This window comes from Dendronephthya gigantea, unplaced genomic scaffold (assembly GCF_004324835.1).
Source record: "Dendronephthya gigantea isolate DGI-Jeju-01 unplaced genomic scaffold, DenGig_1.0 000067F, whole genome shotgun sequence".
In the NCBI taxonomy this organism is placed as follows: Eukaryota; Metazoa; Cnidaria; class Anthozoa; order Malacalcyonacea; family Nephtheidae; genus Dendronephthya; species Dendronephthya gigantea.
Genome location: NW_021163077.1, coordinates 1,015,596 through 1,033,130, shown reverse-complemented (window position 1 = coordinate 1,033,130; position 17,535 = coordinate 1,015,596). Strand labels below are relative to the sequence as shown.

At 35.4% G+C, this 17,535-nt stretch overlaps 3 protein-coding genes and 1 long non-coding RNA gene across 5 annotated transcripts; 3 read left to right on the top strand and 1 right to left on the bottom strand.

Annotated features, from left to right (window-relative positions):
* The first annotated feature begins 389 nt into the window (after positions 1 to 389).
* Positions 390 to 7,718, top strand: LOC114530968 (AN1-type zinc finger protein 4-like). Its single transcript, XM_028552594.1, has 12 exons — positions 390 to 753; positions 2,941 to 3,016; positions 3,162 to 3,229; positions 3,597 to 3,651; positions 4,246 to 4,305; positions 4,408 to 4,485; positions 4,867 to 5,014; positions 5,119 to 5,291; positions 5,821 to 6,397; positions 6,548 to 6,599; positions 6,674 to 6,797; positions 6,874 to 7,718. Exons 1-12 carry the CDS (start codon positions 651 to 653, stop codon positions 7,007 to 7,009), a joined length of 1,650 nt encoding a protein of 549 aa, XP_028408395.1. The 5' UTR covers positions 390 to 650; the 3' UTR covers positions 7,010 to 7,718.
* A 16-nt stretch (positions 7,719 to 7,734) lies between these two features.
* LOC114530969 (uncharacterized protein C4orf45-like) lies at positions 7,735 to 9,374 on the bottom strand. The gene is made up of 7 exons (XM_028552595.1): positions 9,243 to 9,374; positions 8,954 to 9,069; positions 8,793 to 8,825; positions 8,549 to 8,626; positions 8,378 to 8,436; positions 8,230 to 8,282; positions 7,735 to 8,130 (listed from the first exon to the last, which is right to left on the bottom strand). Exons 1-7 carry the CDS (start codon positions 9,343 to 9,345, stop codon positions 7,997 to 7,999), a joined length of 576 nt encoding a protein of 191 aa, XP_028408396.1. The 5' UTR covers positions 9,346 to 9,374; the 3' UTR covers positions 7,735 to 7,996.
* Positions 9,375 to 9,524: 150 nt separating this feature from the next.
* On the top strand, positions 9,525 to 13,264 carry LOC114530995 (voltage-dependent anion-selective channel protein 2-like). Of its 2 annotated transcripts, XM_028552623.1 has the most exons (10): positions 9,543 to 9,571; positions 9,645 to 9,686; positions 11,119 to 11,228; positions 11,354 to 11,438; positions 11,735 to 11,855; positions 12,049 to 12,159; positions 12,231 to 12,347; positions 12,557 to 12,596; positions 12,712 to 12,822; positions 12,988 to 13,264. In XM_028552623.1, the coding sequence occupies exons 1-10, from the start codon at positions 9,559 to 9,561 to the stop codon at positions 13,144 to 13,146; spliced, it is 909 nt and encodes a 302-aa protein (XP_028408424.1). In that variant the 5' UTR covers positions 9,543 to 9,558; the 3' UTR covers positions 13,147 to 13,264. The 2 variants fall into 2 exon arrangements, with proteins under 2 accessions (XP_028408425.1, XP_028408424.1); XM_028552624.1 differs by lacking the exon at positions 9,645 to 9,686 and having other exon boundaries at positions 9,525 to 9,571.
* Positions 13,265 to 14,040: 776 nt separating this feature from the next.
* LOC114531015 lies at positions 14,041 to 17,070 on the top strand. The gene is made up of 3 exons (XR_003687808.1): positions 14,041 to 14,170; positions 16,078 to 16,192; positions 16,872 to 17,070. It is a non-coding gene; the product is annotated as an uncharacterized LOC114531015 (long non-coding RNA).
* The last annotated feature ends 465 nt before the right edge of the window (positions 17,071 to 17,535 follow it).

Sequence of the window (17,535 nt, the reverse complement as noted above, 5' to 3'; positions counted from 1 at the left end):
GTTGAACAGTGTCTCTTTGTTTTCTTTCGTGAGTTTTGTACGCTCAAAGGATTTCGTGACTTACAGACTTAGGCGAAACACGAAAAGGAAACGGACGGCAATGAATCTCTGTGACGTTACGGCAATTTACCAGGAAATTATAGCTCAATTTAGGCCTGTGAGCACGCATTGTGAACTGCTTTCGCTTAACTTAAATTTGCACATTGAAACTATTTACCTGCTACATCGTTTGTAGTTAAACTAGCTTAACAACTCACGCAAAAAGGGGGGGGGGGATTTTGTGCCTAAAAATGGCAAATTTCGCGCGCGAAGGCGGGTCAATGTTTTCTAGATTCTCTCTTTTAAGGGTTTTGTTGTCATAGTAACGTGACGTCACTGGGGATTGGAACTACATAATTTTGTGGCGAATTTTATTGCGAAGTGTACTTGACTTGAAAACGTGTTGTTTTTGCTGCATTCTTTTCCGTCTTTCTTCACGTTATGTGGGAAACGTAATTTCGAGAGCAATATCAAATGGCTGAGGTTGTATTCCTGGCAAATATGACGTAAAAGGAAGAATATATAGGCCGCGAAACGGCGAACATTTTAAGCCGAGTTTGTGTTGTGATCTAATCGATCGCCCTAAAACACGGCTAATTTTGGTCCCCTTCATGGACCTGTTTATCGAAACACTCACTGGAACGGCATTTGAACTACGCGTGAATCCTTTTGAGACGATAATGAACGTTAAAGCCAAGATCCAACGACTGGAAGGTGAGTTGAAAATCGAATTGATGCCTCAATAATTTCGTAAATATGTCGGTGCAATTGTTTAGTGTTTTACAAACTTTTGCGACACTTTCTCGCTATAAAAACAGGACTTCCATTGTGTTTTCCCAGTATTTCGTTCGCAAAAGGATAGATATTACATAGCTTTCGAGATATTGTCTTAATGACTGTATTAAAATATACCTCAGAATTTTGTATTTTAAGGTTTTTAGAAACAGCCTATTATCAGAGCCTAATACAAAATTCAATTGACCGTCATATTTTAATATAATTCCCATCTTTTGCCGTTCGAAATTTGCACCGATATAAATTTGATCTGAATTATTTTACATAGTAAACAAAAGGGTTGGCATTAGAACTACTAAGCTTGCTTTGCCCTTTATGTATAGCATATTTATAATTTGTCTTTTAATTATTAAACCTACTTCAGTATAAAATGTAACTGTTTCCAATCGAGTCATAGGGATTTTATGGGCTTTATTAAACCCTATAGAATGAAGTGGAATAAGGAGTATAACTTTGTTTAAAACAAGAGATGTTTTCATAATTTGTTAATTCTCAATTTTATTATCCTTTGACCACAACATGTTTACAAGTTATACAATATCAAATTGTTGCTTTGTGCAATGTTTTGCATCTGCTTAAAAATAATAGTGTTATAATGGCGATTGCTTTTTGTAATTGTACCAACATTGGTGAATCCAAGTGCTTATTTTGGGTAGGAAATGGTGATCAAGGCTGTAGTTGACTTCAAAACTATATCAGCTTGAGGGTTATATAGGAGCAAATTAATTAATACAGTAAACTGGAAATGTCACAGTGCAAAAACAATGTAGGCAGCTAGTTCCTTTATGATATATTGCAGAAATCTTAGATTATCTATATGGTATTTTTTTAAGAAATCAAGCAAAAAAATGGGTACTTTTTCTTTGGAGACAGGCAATATAAAAACCCCCAACAAAATGAATATGACAATTAAGAAAAAATGGTACATTTCACCTTTCCACCTTGCACTGTGTGACAAACAATGTAGTTTTTACAACCTGCAGACAAATACACTGAGTGTGTTGGGAAACCTTTTGCAAATAAAATACAGTAGGATTGGTATATGTTACAAATCATTCATCGAAACTCTATATGTGTGCCATATGTTTATATGTTAAAAAGTATATATTAAAAAGTTATTTGGTTATTGCATAACTATGTTGTCTGTTGTTGTTTTTACATACCAAGCTCTTGCATCCTGCCTTAATTCAGCATTGATCAAACCATAATTTATACTGTTCAAATTGACATGATTTTGTAAATTTCTTGTTAAACAAAGATCTACTGGGAAATCATGGCTTAAGAATTAGGTTTTCTGTACACTACCATTGAAACATAAGTTTCTTGAAAGTAGTTACCATGATCACTTTTCATTTCTCATAATATTTTTATCATATGGTTATATTGAGTGTTTTGAGGTTGCCTTATATACATTATATACATTATATTAAGTTATTGCCAAGTATTGACATTGTTTACAATATCAGTGAACCACATCTTGGCTTTAGGCCAGGAATGTGACAAAGACATTTTATATTGCTCAGTGCCTCATTATTATGCAAACTGATGATATTTTTAAAAATCACCTAAAAATCCAAATAATAATAAAGTTTTAATGTAAATGTTCACCATAGACAAAAAAAATTTCCATGTGCTTGTGACAGAATTGCTCAGTTCAGTCTAATATGCAGACATGATGAGAAACACTAGATAAATTCAAATTTCCATGGATTGAGAAACATTTGATAATTAAAAGTTTTGCAGATCAAGAATGTTGGTGTAAACAGTCACAACTATTATCAAATTCAAAATGGATTCCCATTACAATTAACTCCACATCACATATTGTTAAGCACATCCTAATTAAAAGCCATATTCTATGAAAGTGCAGTGAAAACATCAAGAAATGCTCTCATGTAGGCAGACTCTTTGTCTCATTAGACTAATCATATTATTGAATATATAACTAAGTACTGTTTTTGTAACCTGGATTCCATTCTTGTGGATATCTTCTCTCTGCTGCTTCTTGCCCCAAACATGTTTGCATCTCTTGTTGCATTCTAAGCACTTGTTGCGGGCAAGGAAGGCAGCAGTTTCATTCAACTTTTTGGCTTTTTGTATGTTTAGGTATTCCAATATCTCAACAGCATTTGATTTGGAGATCTGTTGAACTTGAAGATGATTACTGCCTTCATGATTATGAGTGAGTTTTGATATTTTTCCTCTATTTTAGCATAAAACTTCCCTCCCTATCCAAACTAAAATGTTTGACATACTTAATATATTGTTGTATATTTACTTAACATATTTTCAAAATAATTGCTGACATATATTATAATCTATTTCAGTATAAATGATGGTGCAACTTTACAGCTGGTTCTGGCAATGCGAGGGGGACCAATTAATATGAAAAGAGGTAATGTTTTTATATAGGTGGGCTTTTTATATAGGTGGGCTGCATTCCGTAATGTAAATATAAATGCTTCAATGTTTACATTTTGAATCCATATATTTCCTAAAATATCAAGAGTTTTCAGAATATTTGACATGCTTTTAGTTTGCTATACTTCTAAATGAATACGAGAGAGTTCATGTTTAGAGATATTTGAAAGTAATGAAACATGCAAAATTTGAGCAATCTTGAAACGAGTAGACTACCCATTGTTATATGAGCGGAAGCGACTGTAACCCCCCTTTAAACCTGAGGTGCAGCTGGTAATGTAAACATGCCAGGTAAATGCCTTTTTGATATATTCCAATGCCTTGTTGATATATGTTTTTAGTTCCTGTTGAGGATAATTCTCTTCGAGAGATGGCAGAATATGTTGAAGCAAACAGGTACACTTCACATTGATTTACATTTTGATTTTACAATTTTTAACAGAATTGAATTGGCATGGAAATGGTTGCAACTAAAATTTTTTTCCTAAAATGGACTAAAGCTGTTTCATCACATAAACTTAGGCTGTTGCGATATTAAAAAAACAGATATCCATATATTGAAAAAAAGTATTGATAAATATCATTATTTCATTATTTTTTCCCCTATTTATGAAAAATGCATAGAAAATAGAATTTTAGAAATTGGTACTACAAACATAAAAAATGCATGAAATGCATTGTATTGAAACTAAACAACAGCCAACAATTGCCATGCATGTGCAATTGGGCTTAAAAAATCATTAATAAATTATTATTAAATTCATTAAATTACTGTTAAAAACCCATTAATAACTTGGGGCGATTTTCTAACACTAAAAATTTTGATTTTCACTAAAAATAGATATATCTCCGGTATATTAAAATATTGATAAACCGAAAAAATCAGTATCAATAAACCAATATTTTGAAAAAACAATATTTATCTATATTTCAATATACCGCAACAGCTTGAGCTTAGGTACTTATTGTATACTAACATTCATATTTTAGGGATGAGATTTGGGACAAGTTGCCAAAAGACAACAGACAAGTGACCTTCTTAGTATTTAGGTATGGCATTAATTCTTACAAAACCTGCATGTTGAAATATCAAATATATATACTGTTAAAACTGTCATATATATAATTTAATATGTGTAAATTTTATTTTAGGGATGGTGAGCAATATAATGTGTTTAGGGTGGTTGACAGAGGTGATGGTACAATGACACCATTGTCTGATTCTCTAAGGTAGGTTTATTCCCTTGGTGGATGCAGCATTGTTCTGTTGAATTAAACTACAATCTTGGCCAAAGGGTTGGGACGATTGCATTTTTTTCTCTAAAAATACGTTCTCCCCCTCTCCTCCCCTCATTCAATGTTGAATTCTGATGCACTTTCATTTTTACGACATTACAACAATTAATATATTAATTAGGGACAAACATTGAAAAGGGAGAGGGGGGGAATCGGCGAAAATGCAAGTGTAGCTGGTCACAGTAGTTGTGATATCGCGATAGCGTGCGCCGTCCTATTAACTTTTGGCCAAGATTGTAGGAATGTTCAGTATCGAAAAATATTAATATCAACCATGCAAAAAAGTTGAGTAGTAAATTTGCTGGGGTTTTTTAGTGGTACATCACTGTACAATCTTTATGATGATGAAGATGAGGAGGCTTCTGTGACAGTCCCTCAAGAAACAATCCAGGAGAATAATGTCACCATGAACAAAATGAAGCTATTAAAAAGTAAAATGCAATCACTAAATATGAGCAAAAAGGTAATTATGATTATTATTCATAATGATGTAATGATTGCATAAGTCACAGCTTTATGTTTAATCATTTCACTAATGAATGTTTAAATTGATTTTGTTTGCTGTAGTCCCGGGGTGGAGGGACATCTGTGGAACAAGTATCATTTCAACCTCACTCCCCTCCCCCTGCATCCCGGATAATGTATCAGCCCCGCCCTCCATCTAAGGAGAAACATCCAAAGTATCAACCACGACCACCATCCGGCGAGAAGCCAACTTCAGCATTAGCAAGCAGGAGACGGTGAGTCAGCAATGTAATATAATGTTGCAGTCATAGCAATAGAATCATTTCAAGAAAAACATCAAGTAATAATGGTTGATTTATAGGGTTTGTCAAATAATATAGGAAACTTCTTGAAAGACTCCCAACTTCCTGTAACCATGGTTTTGCTGGGCAATGAAATATTATTATCATGAATTTTAAGTGGTCCTTAAAACAAGAGGTTTTTTAATTCGCCAATCAAATTTTACAATTTTTATTAGACAATGAGCTAGAACTATGCATTTTTCAAAGAGTTTACTAAAATATTTTATGAACTCCGTGAATCAACCAATAAATGTAAACAAATAAATTGCTCTGTGTTTTTGGGCATGCCTTGTTTACATTAAGTGACTGTGATAAATACGTCTTTAATAAAACCATCAGTAGAATCATGTTGAAAGGGAGTCAGCACCTGCAATTGTTGTAAATTCTCCATAATTTTTATATTGGTTTTTATACAAATGTTTGCATAGTCTTGAAATCAGAATGTTTTTGCTTTTATTTGCAGTTTACACCGTACAAGTTCAAGTCTTCGTGATCATCAAGACATTCATGAAAATTCAAGCACAACATACATTCACCAAACAGCTAACAACACTAGTATTCATCTCCATGAATCTTCATCCTCCTTAGGCAAAACCTTACCACCTGTAAACAAAAACAAAAAGTCTAACAATATTGACATTTCTGAGCTTGTCCGAAATCCACCGGAGGATACTCCATTTCGAAGCAAAACCCTTTCAAAGCACTTTGAACATGAAAGTGGTAGTAAAAGGGGATTGAATATGAACCATAAATTCAACACAGGTCATACATCGAACAAGAGTCATGGACTGAGTTTAAGTAATGGCTTAAGTACCAGTCATGGACATAAACCTTTGCCTAATGTTGGAAAACAATCAAACAATTCAGTAGAGTCTTGTGATGGTGGTGGCAAGCATGATCATTCTGATAACGCACTAGAAGCAAGGTTAGCGTCCTATATGGGTCCTCAAAGCAAGGGATATACCACAAGTGGTGGTAAAAGTATTGGACCTTTGAAAGAAAGAAAGACTTCTGTTGAAAGGCTTCGATCTGGTCTGTTGGTAGGTGGCTTGTTGGTAACTTGAAACAGATAGAACTGTATGACAATGTATATGGAGGCAGCTGGTTTTCTCACTGCTCCCTCCTGTACTTTTGAAAGCAGCTATAGAAGTTTTAGCATGTAATGTAAATAGCTTTTATTTTTCTCACAGAATGACTCATTATCCAGAGTGCACAGAACCCAACAAAGTAGTGCTGGCACACGTAAGTTTTGATTTCACAGTAAAGTTTCTCAATAACCTGACACTGACTGAATCAGCCTTTGTTTTCATCCTCAGTTTATTCCACAACTGATGTGAAGCGGAGTCGACCACCCCCTCCACCCCAGCTGGTGTCTGGGAAGAAAACCAGATGTACATATTGTAGAAAGAAAACTGGTCTAGCGACAACATATGCTTGTCGGTGAGTAGTACTTTTGGGTCTGTTAATTTTACTTATTGCACACATTGTCAACTGTTTTCAATTGTTTTCGCTTTAGCTGTGGCAACTCATTCTGTGCTACTCATCGCTATGCTGAGACTCACAATTGCAACTATGATTATAAAACAGAAGGCAGGAAACTTCTGGAACAGAGTAACCCACTGGTTGTTGCACCCAAACTACCAAAAATTTGACCACAAAGTAGGCCAATTATTAGAATATAACTTCTGTATTGAAATGGTATGAATATATAGTATATTACACAAGTTTTCATTCATTGAGATGTGTGTGTACCAGAACATATTTTTGTATAGTGTTTTGTAAGTTATGGGAAAATTTGGAAACATTGTGCCTAGTGACCTTATGTTTCTTACAGAAATGTAGGCCATTTAAGGGATACCAAAATTCATTTTAACAATGTTTCCAAATTTTGCCATTGCTTTGGTAGTTTTCCAGTTGCATTTCTGAGGACATCCTTTATACATGTGGAAATACCAAACCAATAACTGGTGTGCATTTGCAAATGTAAGATGTGGTTTGTATATATGAGATAAATAGCATGGAGTATATCATAGTTAGGGATATTTAAATTTTGTTCAAAACACAAAAAAAAACACTGGTTTGCTGTACAAACATCAATCACGAAAGATTAGAAAAACTTGGAAGGATCAAAATTAGATGGTGTGTTATTACATTAAAGTGTAAAAGCAAATAAAAGTTGATGACTTAACTTTTATCAAAGATTAAAAATTGAAGACTTAACTTATGTAAACCTAAAGTCGATTTTTATTGGCCAATTATTCATAAGCTGAAAATGCTTCCAAAACTGCACAATAGTGTTTGTTTTGCATAAAAAAAATAAATAAGCTCAGTAGTTAGTACTTTATACCCACACACAAGTGACACAACTGACCAAGCATTACATACCAATTGAACTATTTAATAATTCTATCTGTTGGTCCTGAATATATTTTTCTATAGTTTCACCACTTAGATGTTAGGAATCACTTAAAAAACTAGTACAAATGTACAATATACTTATAAAAACAAGTCATAAACTAATAAAAACAGAATGTGCTCGTTGTAACATTCTGAAAGAATTCACACCTGCATATTGGCTGCATTTAAATGAAACGACATACACACACAAACCACACAATTGCAAACCGCATATCAATTTTTTACCGCACCAATGTTATCGGCTTCTGTTTATGTCGTAAGCGTATGTTAGTTAATGAACTGTCTGTTGAACTAGGCCAGGCTGACGGTGAATGTTTGTAAGGATTAGGCTGTGTTTTGCATCTATTTTCATTTGCTGCAAAAAATAAAGCATATATACATGCAATTGGCAAATGAATCACATGAAGTTGATCAGCAAACATTTTTTGAACTGTATTTTATCAGAAACTCTCACCTTTTCTTAAATTAATTCTGGTTACTTGCTCCTTTGACCTTGGTGGTGGGTACCTAATGTACCAAATTTTGAATAATGAGTGTGCAAAAAATGTAGTTGGTAAAAATGAGCTGCATAATGCTGCAATCAAATAAATAACTTCAATTACCATGGGTTCTGGTACAAATGTGTATGTCGAAGCTCACACGCTAAACGGAATTCCCCAAGCTGCAAAGAGTATAAACAATCGAGAAATGGCCTAGCTTACATTTTGCAAATGAATGTATGCAACTATGTTGCAATGGATTAAAAAATTTTAACACTCAAAGCACTTATGTACCTTTATTTGATGCCCGCTTCTCCAAAGCTTAGTATGATCTTCTCTTATTGATGCTACATCCCATCCTATTTCACCAACCTATAAGAAATGGATTTAACCTATTGGTTGGCAATAAATACTCCCAAATGATTTAATTAATTTAATTCACCAAAACAATGTATTAAAATTGCCTAAAATACTAATGAAGCTACTGATAAAGTGCTCCTTAGTCATAATGGTTTAACTTGTCGTTTATTTTCATCACCTTTACTGATTTTGGTCTTGGATGTGGACAACCCTGAAAGAGGCAAATTAGTGGCGATTTTTTAAATTAAATTAATCCAAGTTAATTAATAGCTAATCAACATATTAATCAACTAGCAGTACTTCACCACACAGCACTGGTACATGAATGACAATTCATACCCTAGCTGCTCGTAAGACGTATTCAAGGTCACTTGTCCCCTCAGGTGAGAGTGTCCCTATCCCTGTTGCTGTTGCATTTAATATCTTTGTCTTGTGATCTTTGATTGCATCTGGACCTAGGAGAACATGGCAACATCCTTGCTCAGACCTTGCTTAAATGTAAAACGATACCTTCGCACTCATTGCAAGTTGCATAGGTTAATTATTAAACGGAGTAATGAAGGTCATACGAGTAGGTTCAAGAAGGAATTCCAATTAGCATTAATTAGAGACCGAATACCAATTGTACCTGTGAATAAAACTGCTCCTTTTCCGACATAAGGGTTATAGATTGGGTTATAGTACTTATGCGACTGATTCCATCGGAAACCCAAATAATTTACCGCGGCCATAATTTGTCTAGTATTTTTTACGATTTTGTTTATTGTTTTAGTTTTCTAATTGTTGCAATTAACGCCGTTGCTCAGCAACCGCTCGCACCCTGACGTTCCTGCGCGATTAGAATAAATTACACGAAACAATCACACGTGATATATCGTGTGTGATATATCGCGCGTGGGTGTCACGCAAATTCTCTCATCTTCCAGCGTTCAACATCGAGTAACATGGCGTCAAAAGGTGAGTCTAAAAACGAATTGTCTGTCGCTTCTTCTTCGTTTTTGTACTTAAATTACCTTGACATTATGTTTAGTTGGATGCGATGCTTGTATGTCGTGCTTCGCCGTCGATAAATGTACGTTTTTCTTGTGTAAAATGTACAAATATACCAGTGGGTTTGGCATCTCAATTATAGGAAATTGAGAAGATTTTTTCATGCAAAATTGATCAGTATACAAGCATTGATGTAGGCATCAAATGCTTTGAACATATTTAGTCCGGTCAACAATCTTTCAAGCATAAATTTCAGCGCTTTTACTTGAAATTGCTTGTAAGAATATTCCGTGCAAGATTTTGCAATTTGACCGGCCATTTTTGGCATGACATCTTTTGCATATGCACTCAAATACAATTGATTTCAAACAAAGAACCTAAGCGTCTGATGAAATTTCAATACTTGATTCTTTCTTTTTTACTGATATTCAATTACTCAGTTTTTAAAGTTTTCGATTTTATTGCATTCTTGCTATTTCCTACGAAATTAACATTTGTGATTTGTCCAATATAATTTATGCAGCATTTAGACACATTCTTTGGTTAAAACCAACCTCGTATAAGGAACAGAATATAGGATTCTTGTTTCATAATATTTGTTACTGATTTAATGCAAGATTTTCAATTGCAGAAACAAATTTGTATGTTGATAAAATCTCTTCCTTTTCTAAATGAAATGAATCATGGGGTGGTGAACTTATGTTAGCTTGTGATTTGAAGATTGATCAAGCAGTTGTATAAAAATAAGTATATGTAAATATTTCTGATCCTTTCAGTTGCATAGATTAAATTAGTGGGTGTGTTGGGGGTTATAGTTCTAAATGTGGGTGTGGCTAAGGTAGAGTTTCAAGCACGATTTGATGGTGCAATTATCAAGTTAGGCACCATTTTAGATCAAAAATATCATTCCCCTCACAAATTCCCCTCTACCTAGGCTGTGCCAGTATAATCTGAAAATGCATGTCAGTTTACTCTTTTCCCCATGAGTCAGCAAAAAATGGCCTCAATTTTTTTTATTGCTTCTTTACTTCACACATAGTGTAAAAAAAAGGATACAAAAACTGCCTGAAATAATGGGATTTTGGTTTCCTCAAATTACCCGAAAATCAGACACAAATTGGACAATTGTGTACATAATATGAAAAAGTTTAACATGTTAGAAGCCTAAAGGAGGGAGGGAGTAATTGAGTGAGGTCAATTAAGTGAAGTCAATAGACAGGACCTGACTTTGGTGTGGGGCAAGTGTATTTAAGAGCATCAAGTAACACCACTGCTGGAGAAAATTTTCTGTCTGTATTTCAGCATTAGAAAGTACCAAAAAATTTACAAATATTCATCATCATGAGCTAATTTAACAGCAGTTCAAAGATTTTTGAAAAATTTCTGGTTTTGTTTTGTGATAACTGGGCATTTAGTAATTTTGGAAGTGAAAGTGAAAATAATTATTTCCAATTCAGACAATAAATTGGTTGTCTGATTGTTTGAGCTAAGTGTGAGGTAAATCAATCTTGCAGCTCCTCCCAAATTTGATGATCTTGGCAAAGAAGCCAGAGATGTTTTTGGAAAAGAATTTGGTTATGGCTTTTTCAAACTTGATGCCAAAACAATTTCAAAGAAAGGAGTGGTGAGTATTTGATTGTTGGAAGGTGCCTCTATATTCCTTTTTAATATAACAGTTACACACTATGTAAAAGCTGTTAATAAGTAAAATGATAACTTGAAGTGATTTTTGTTTAATTTAACTTAAAGGACTTTACTACAGCATTGTCCTCAAGTAATGAGACAGGAAAAGTAACTGGAAACTTAGAGACTAAATACAAAAATGCAAAACATGGTAAGATGAGAACAGGCTAAACTCTTGAATATTGTGTAAAAAACCCCTCCACCTTCCCATTTATTTTTTACTTCCTTCATAGAAAGGTTTCTTGCCTCACCTTGGAGATTTTGTACTGCCAGCAAAATAAAAAATATATTTCTATCATATCTTCATTAGGATGAATGACAGCAGTGTGATTGCCATAAGATTTTGACTAAAACAAGTGTTTAAAAACGGTCACACATCACCATTGATCAAGGGAAACTAAGACTATTTCTTGTTTTGTTTTACAGATTAACACTTTTTCCTTTTAGGTTTGACACTCTCTGAGAAATGGACCACTGATAATGTGCTCAGCACTGATATTACAATTGAAGATCAACTTGTTCAAGGACTGAAACTGTCATTTGATACCATGTTTGCACCTGGAACAGGGTGAGGAGAGAGTGTATTTACAGCCATGGTTTCATTTTGTCTTACTGGACAGCATCAATCTGTGATTTTGATGCGCCTGCACATTAATTAGCATTAATTGTTCTGCAGCATTTTATTATTTACAGACTTGTTTATTGTAAGCCAGTTTATTGCAGGCCAGGAAGTGTATTTTGATCTATGTTTGTTCATGTAGGAAAAAAGCAGCGAAGATCAAGGCTGACTACAAGAGAGATTACTTTCACCCAACTGCTGAGGTGGACTTTGATAGTTCAGGACCAATGGTGACTGCAGCATCTGTTTTTGGGTAGGATACACATATAAATAGATGATTACAGCTACTACCAGGATTTCTCACATGTGTCTGCTTTTCTACAGATACAATGGCTGGGTATGTGGTCTTCATGGTGCATTTGATACAGGCAAATCCAAGATGACCAACACCAATATTGCCATTGGTTACAGATCATCTGACTTTGTCCTCCACTCCTCTGTGTGAGTTGTAATTTACTAATAATCCAAACATGATCTTGTTTTTGAAATAAAACTTTCCAAATTACTGAAAGTAAAGAGCAAAAAAGATTATTCACATTAGCATATATAAATCATTAGTCTTTCTAGATCTTAGCCCATGGATAAATTTTAGTTCTCGGGAATTATTTACAGTTTTTGTTGTAAAGTATGATCTTTTACATTGTCTTTAGAACTGATGCATCAAAGTTTGCTGGCTCTGTGCATCACAAGGTATTTTTCCTGTTGTTTTTTGTCATGTAATCTTAGCAATTTCTTGAAATTGTGAATGTCTCTATGTTAAGAACTTGGAAAGACGCTAGTTTCAATTTGGAGTGTTTTCTCTTAGATCAACCCCAAACTTGAGGCTGCAGCTCTGATGAACTGGGCAACAGGAAATGAAAGTGTGAACTTCCAAGTTGGCATGAAGTATATTATTGATCCAATCTCATCTGTCAAGGTATGAGAACACTGTGTGCTTACAAAGTAATTTCAGGAGCAAACTTTTCCACAAAAAAGTAGGGCGCAGGAAAGAATTTTGCAAACTCTTTTCCTCTCTTGTCATGGGCAAATTTTTTCCCTTTCTCATATGTAACCCAACCCTGTACACTTTTTTGTCACGCAGGTGAAAGTGAACAATAGTAGTCACATTGGCGTATCCTATTTGCACAAACTCAGTCCCTCCGTGAAACTTGGACTCTCTGCTCTAGTTGATGCCAAGAATTTGGACCAAGGTGGACATAGAGTTGGTCTGTCTTTGGACGTCGAAATGGAGGCGAAATAGGCTGCTTATATATGTACATGAACTAAGTTTATCAATTTTATTTTGTTGCTGTATATCACAACCAACTGTCCTGTCTGCACGTACAGTTGACTTGAATAAAGGGTTTACATGCACATCATTTCTCTTGCTTGTGTTTTCCACTGAATGAACTCGTAATCGAACCCTTTGTTAGTTTTGCGAGCTTATTGTTTTGTCACTGAAAAAGTCAAAGACAGATTTTTATGTTTTTCTGAAGAGGAATAGGGTTCCAAAAATTCCAGGGGTTATCTCCCCTGGAAATACGTTTATCCGCAATTTTGGACTTTGGAGAATAGCTTGGACGCTGTTGTTCTACTCTTTCACTTGTTGTTCTACTCTTTCTCTTTCACACAGAAACTTGCCTTTCGAGGCGAATTTTTCACAAAAACTATCCGCACAAGAGAGTAACTTGCTGAGCTAACAGCCACGCGTGGTCCTTAGCTCAGCTAATAGCGCACGTGTGATGCGGGCTTGACAACTGTGTTATTAATAACATCGCGAGTATGTACTTGAGTTCAAAAAGTGTATCAAGGCGCTTTATAAGAGATAGAGGTCAGATGCGATAAAGCGGGAGGGCAAGTAAAGACCCTGGGTACGAAGTTGCGCGCGAGAGTGAAATAGTGAAGCCCGTTTTCCACTACGCGAACTGATAAAATGTAGGAAGCGATTCTACTTTTTTCGCATACCAATCGCGAATAAACTCGGGCTTTCTTCACGTGCTATCACGGGGAGAACATTTCTAGAAAGTCTAGAAAGCGCCCGACATCGACGCTTTTTTTCCATTTCAGCGTTTTCTGTTTTCGCATTCAGTTTCACGACTCGAATCGACCTTTTGATTTTTCTGTCATGTGACCTTGCGTAGGCGGTGTTCAGTGTCATATTTAGTAAAACTCACATTCGTCAGACCGACTCAGGTGGATATATTGAGAAGGGTGAAAACATTGGAATCACTATGTTCTTGCTGGGCGCCGTTCTTTTCTTTTTCACCCACCATCTTCATTATGCGGTAGGTATAACTTTTAATAACTTATACATGAAGCCTACATAAGCATTTCATAGTTTATGTACTTAAAACAATTAAAAGCATTTTAATTTCTCAAATTGAAAATGTATTAAACAATTGTCTACTATATTTACATACCCACTTTAATTTAGAAGAACACATTCACCTTTTAAATACAAATATAAAGTGTGTGCAAGAACCAATGATAAGAACACGCTATTTTAATACCGGAAGTCAAGTGAAGTCAAACAATAATTGCGATCAGTGAGCCAGACCTGCTTTCTGCTTAGGTCTAGGTGTTATATAGTCTAGGTCAAACGGTTAATTAAGACGTCGCACCTCTCATTCGCCGAACGCATTAACAATACTTCTTCATTGTTTTCAATGTATGCATTCGGCGCATAAGAACTGAAGTGCGTTCCTTCCGTGCGGCTCTTACATCCGTATATCATTTTTTTAATGCTCTATAAGTAGTGCGGTTGTATGATAGGGCATCGAAAGTCGAAACGACTGGTAGTCGCAAACATGCGTGACGCGTGGACCCCCTGCGGAGGTTCGAAACATTGCAAGCAAAAAAGGAAAACCCTTCCGTACTTTTTATCAATTTTTATCAGTTCGCGCGAATAAATTCTAAAACTGACGCTATATGCTTTCTCTAGATACACTCTGTGTATCTATAAAGTGCCACGTGTTGGTTGTTGAGTCTTGGAGGTTAACTCCCCCCCGTGCAGCCAGGCTACGGCACTGGGTTTGCGATTCCACTTGTCCGCAACAATTTGAGCAAATAATGATATTAATAAATGCACAGTAAAATGGTTCTTCGTAGAATTCTAAACGAGATATCTTGGCGTGTTGATGAAGAATTATTCAGTTTACGACACTTTTAAAGCCTTTAAGCCATTCCCATTTATTTGTAATTAATTGTACATGTCTGAGACTATAATCAACTCTCAACATTGACCTATTGAAATACAGAAAACTATTAAAAACAAATTTAAATTCGGTAAAAATGAATTGTTAACAGCAGTTAATCAAGGAATTGAAGTTATAATAAGTTCACGGCAACCAGGTATTAATATTCTGTGGTCAATCTTTCTTTGAGTAGCGATAATTGCGATGACAGGCTTGAGCATTTTTCCGCCGCCAAGGAAACATTTGAACAGAAAGTTTTTCCTCCATGAAGATATTCATTCTTCCCACCAACTGTTAGACATTTCCTCGCATGACATGAGACCCTTATCAATCTTTGAGTTTGACAATGATCAATCTTCATTAAAGTGCCCATGCATGTCATAAAATTGGACTGTATATCATTAGAATCACCGTGAAACGTAGATTACGAAAATAGCAATAGAGTTCCCATGCGCTTTCAAAAAAATTAGTTCAGTGAAAGTTATCGATATTTTAAGTGAGTTGAAATTATCTAACACGTCTCGAGCGAAAGAAACAAATCAAATTGTGTGAATGTGAATATAACCCAGAACATTTCGCTTTCATGTAGCATTTTTCAGTTAACAACATTCTTTAGCTGTCCTTACTAAAATGTGCGAACTCGCATCTGTTGAGACGTTATCGCGTCGAACAAGTTCCTGTTGTGACGTTAACACCTTGTTTCGCACCAGTCTCATTTGCGCGGCTTTCAAAGTTTTCACACCAGTAAAATCAATGTTTAGATGGCAATAACGCGAAAAATAAAAATCCAATTTCAATTTTGATTTATAGCTAACTTACTAACTCATTTCAAACAAAGATTCTAAAAATTTAAATTCCCATTTTATGACATGGGCACTTCAATCTAAGACCTCGTTTGCATGGATTTCACGACCGTCTTTTTAGCAACAAATGAGTATCATCAAACACTAATTTACTTTAATAATTCGAGTTGCATTTTCTTTTTGTGATTCTTGTAGAATGGACTAATATGTGGCTTTTCAAATTGCACGTTAGATGGGTATGACAGAGCATGGTGTTGTGGGGAACACAAGCATTCATGCTGCAAGGAATCGAATTCGTCGAGTCATTGGTGTAAGAAATTTCCACTTACTATTTCACATAGCATTATATCCCAACGGGGGTAGGGTAACTTGTGGATTCAAAATGATTTGTGTGGCTGTTGAAAACTCGTAGACGCCGGAACGATGCGAGGGCGAAGGGGGACAAGTTTTTTCAAAGGGCACTGACACATACTGAAGAGTGTTTGCAAATCAGTGGCAGTTGACTTGAACATCTTGTTTTCTTTTATACGTTATTAGAACCATTCCGGCGTGTAGGAGTAACATAACGTAGTAACACCGTATATCAGCTAGTTCTTGCTTTGAATTTATAAGTAAGAATTAGCCTGCGAGCAGCTAAGTTGCATTGTTACATATAGCTGACTATATTTTAACAGTCAAGACTGTTATATGATACATTGAACGCGGCTACACGATTTAATGGAAATGATCTTTTAGGTTTTTCACAATGACAAAAGGGCTCATTCTACAAGAAGACCTGGGTAAATGCCCCAGTAGTTAATCAGCCGGGTTTCTTTGCCCCCTTTCCTTACTCGTAAAGGGCAAGAGGGGAAGCCCCCCCCCAGTTCCGGCGTTTCTGTTCTCACTTGTCCAAGCGATTTGCATTTTGCGAATGACGACCATCAAAAACCACTTCTTGGTATAGTAATCACGCTTAACTCATAAATGAACGCACTGTTTTCTCTTCTTAGATGTCTGGGTGATTGTTGCGTTAGTTCTAGTCGGCATCTTTATTGGTATAGTGTTTTTCGTTCGGTATCGTCGACGCCGTGGTGTCTACAATCAAATTCAGTAAAGAAACTTCTCGTCCACCAATGAATTCATTAATTATAAATACTATGACTTGCTGTGATAATAACATTTGTGAATAATACCTTTACGATTTTTGTACTGTGCATTTCTTTTTATCAGTATGTATTTTGGTCTATTTTGGACATGATTTTGGCAGGAGGGGGATTGCTGCGAGGTTTAGACGCGATTAATTTGTTGAGTTAAATATCAGTGCCTTTGACTCTACCTTTTAATATATCAATTTTTGTGAAACATATTATACATTGATTATGATACACTCAAGTTACCAGCTGAAGCGCAGAGGCCGCTGTAATCCTTTAAGTCAGGTTTGGGTTGCGTCATCATGAGGGCGTCATGCGATATCGACCAACTCTAAAATCGAAATTCCCAACTTTTCCATAAGCACCACCATAAGCACCAATGTTTTAACAAACGTTTTGTTTTTGTCTCAATGACTCACAGAATATGGCAACTAAAATACAACTTATCTCCTTTTCATGCCAGTATACTTTTTTACGGTATTTACATCCTTTTTTCAGTTCCGGGGTCGTGATATAACTGATA

Coding starts and splice junctions, on each gene's coding strand:
- LOC114530968 (XM_028552594.1), top strand. CDS start 651: ATGGACCTGTTTATCGAAACACTCACTGGAACGGCATTTGAACTACGC. Junction 3,230..3,596: donor ACCAATTAATATGAAAAGAG/GTAATGTTTTTA, acceptor ATATGTTTTTAG/TTCCTGTTGAGGATAATTCT. Junction 5,015..5,118: donor CACTAAATATGAGCAAAAAG/GTAATTATGATT, acceptor TGTTTGCTGTAG/TCCCGGGGTGGAGGGACATC.
- LOC114530969 (XM_028552595.1), bottom strand. CDS start 9,345: ATGGCCGCGGTAAATTATTTGGGTTTCCGATGGAATCAGTCGCATAAG. Junction 9,070..9,242: donor AGGAGCAGTTTTATTCACAG/GTACAATTGGTA, acceptor ATGTTCTCCTAG/GTCCAGATGCAATCAAAGAT. Junction 8,131..8,229: donor CAGAATTAATTTAAGAAAAG/GTGAGAGTTTCT, acceptor TATTTTTTGCAG/CAAATGAAAATAGATGCAAA.
- LOC114530995 (XM_028552623.1), top strand. Junction 11,439..11,734: donor ATACAAAAATGCAAAACATG/GTAAGATGAGAA, acceptor TTTTCCTTTTAG/GTTTGACACTCTCTGAGAAA. Junction 12,348..12,556: donor TTTGTCCTCCACTCCTCTGT/GTGAGTTGTAAT, acceptor CATTGTCTTTAG/AACTGATGCATCAAAGTTTG.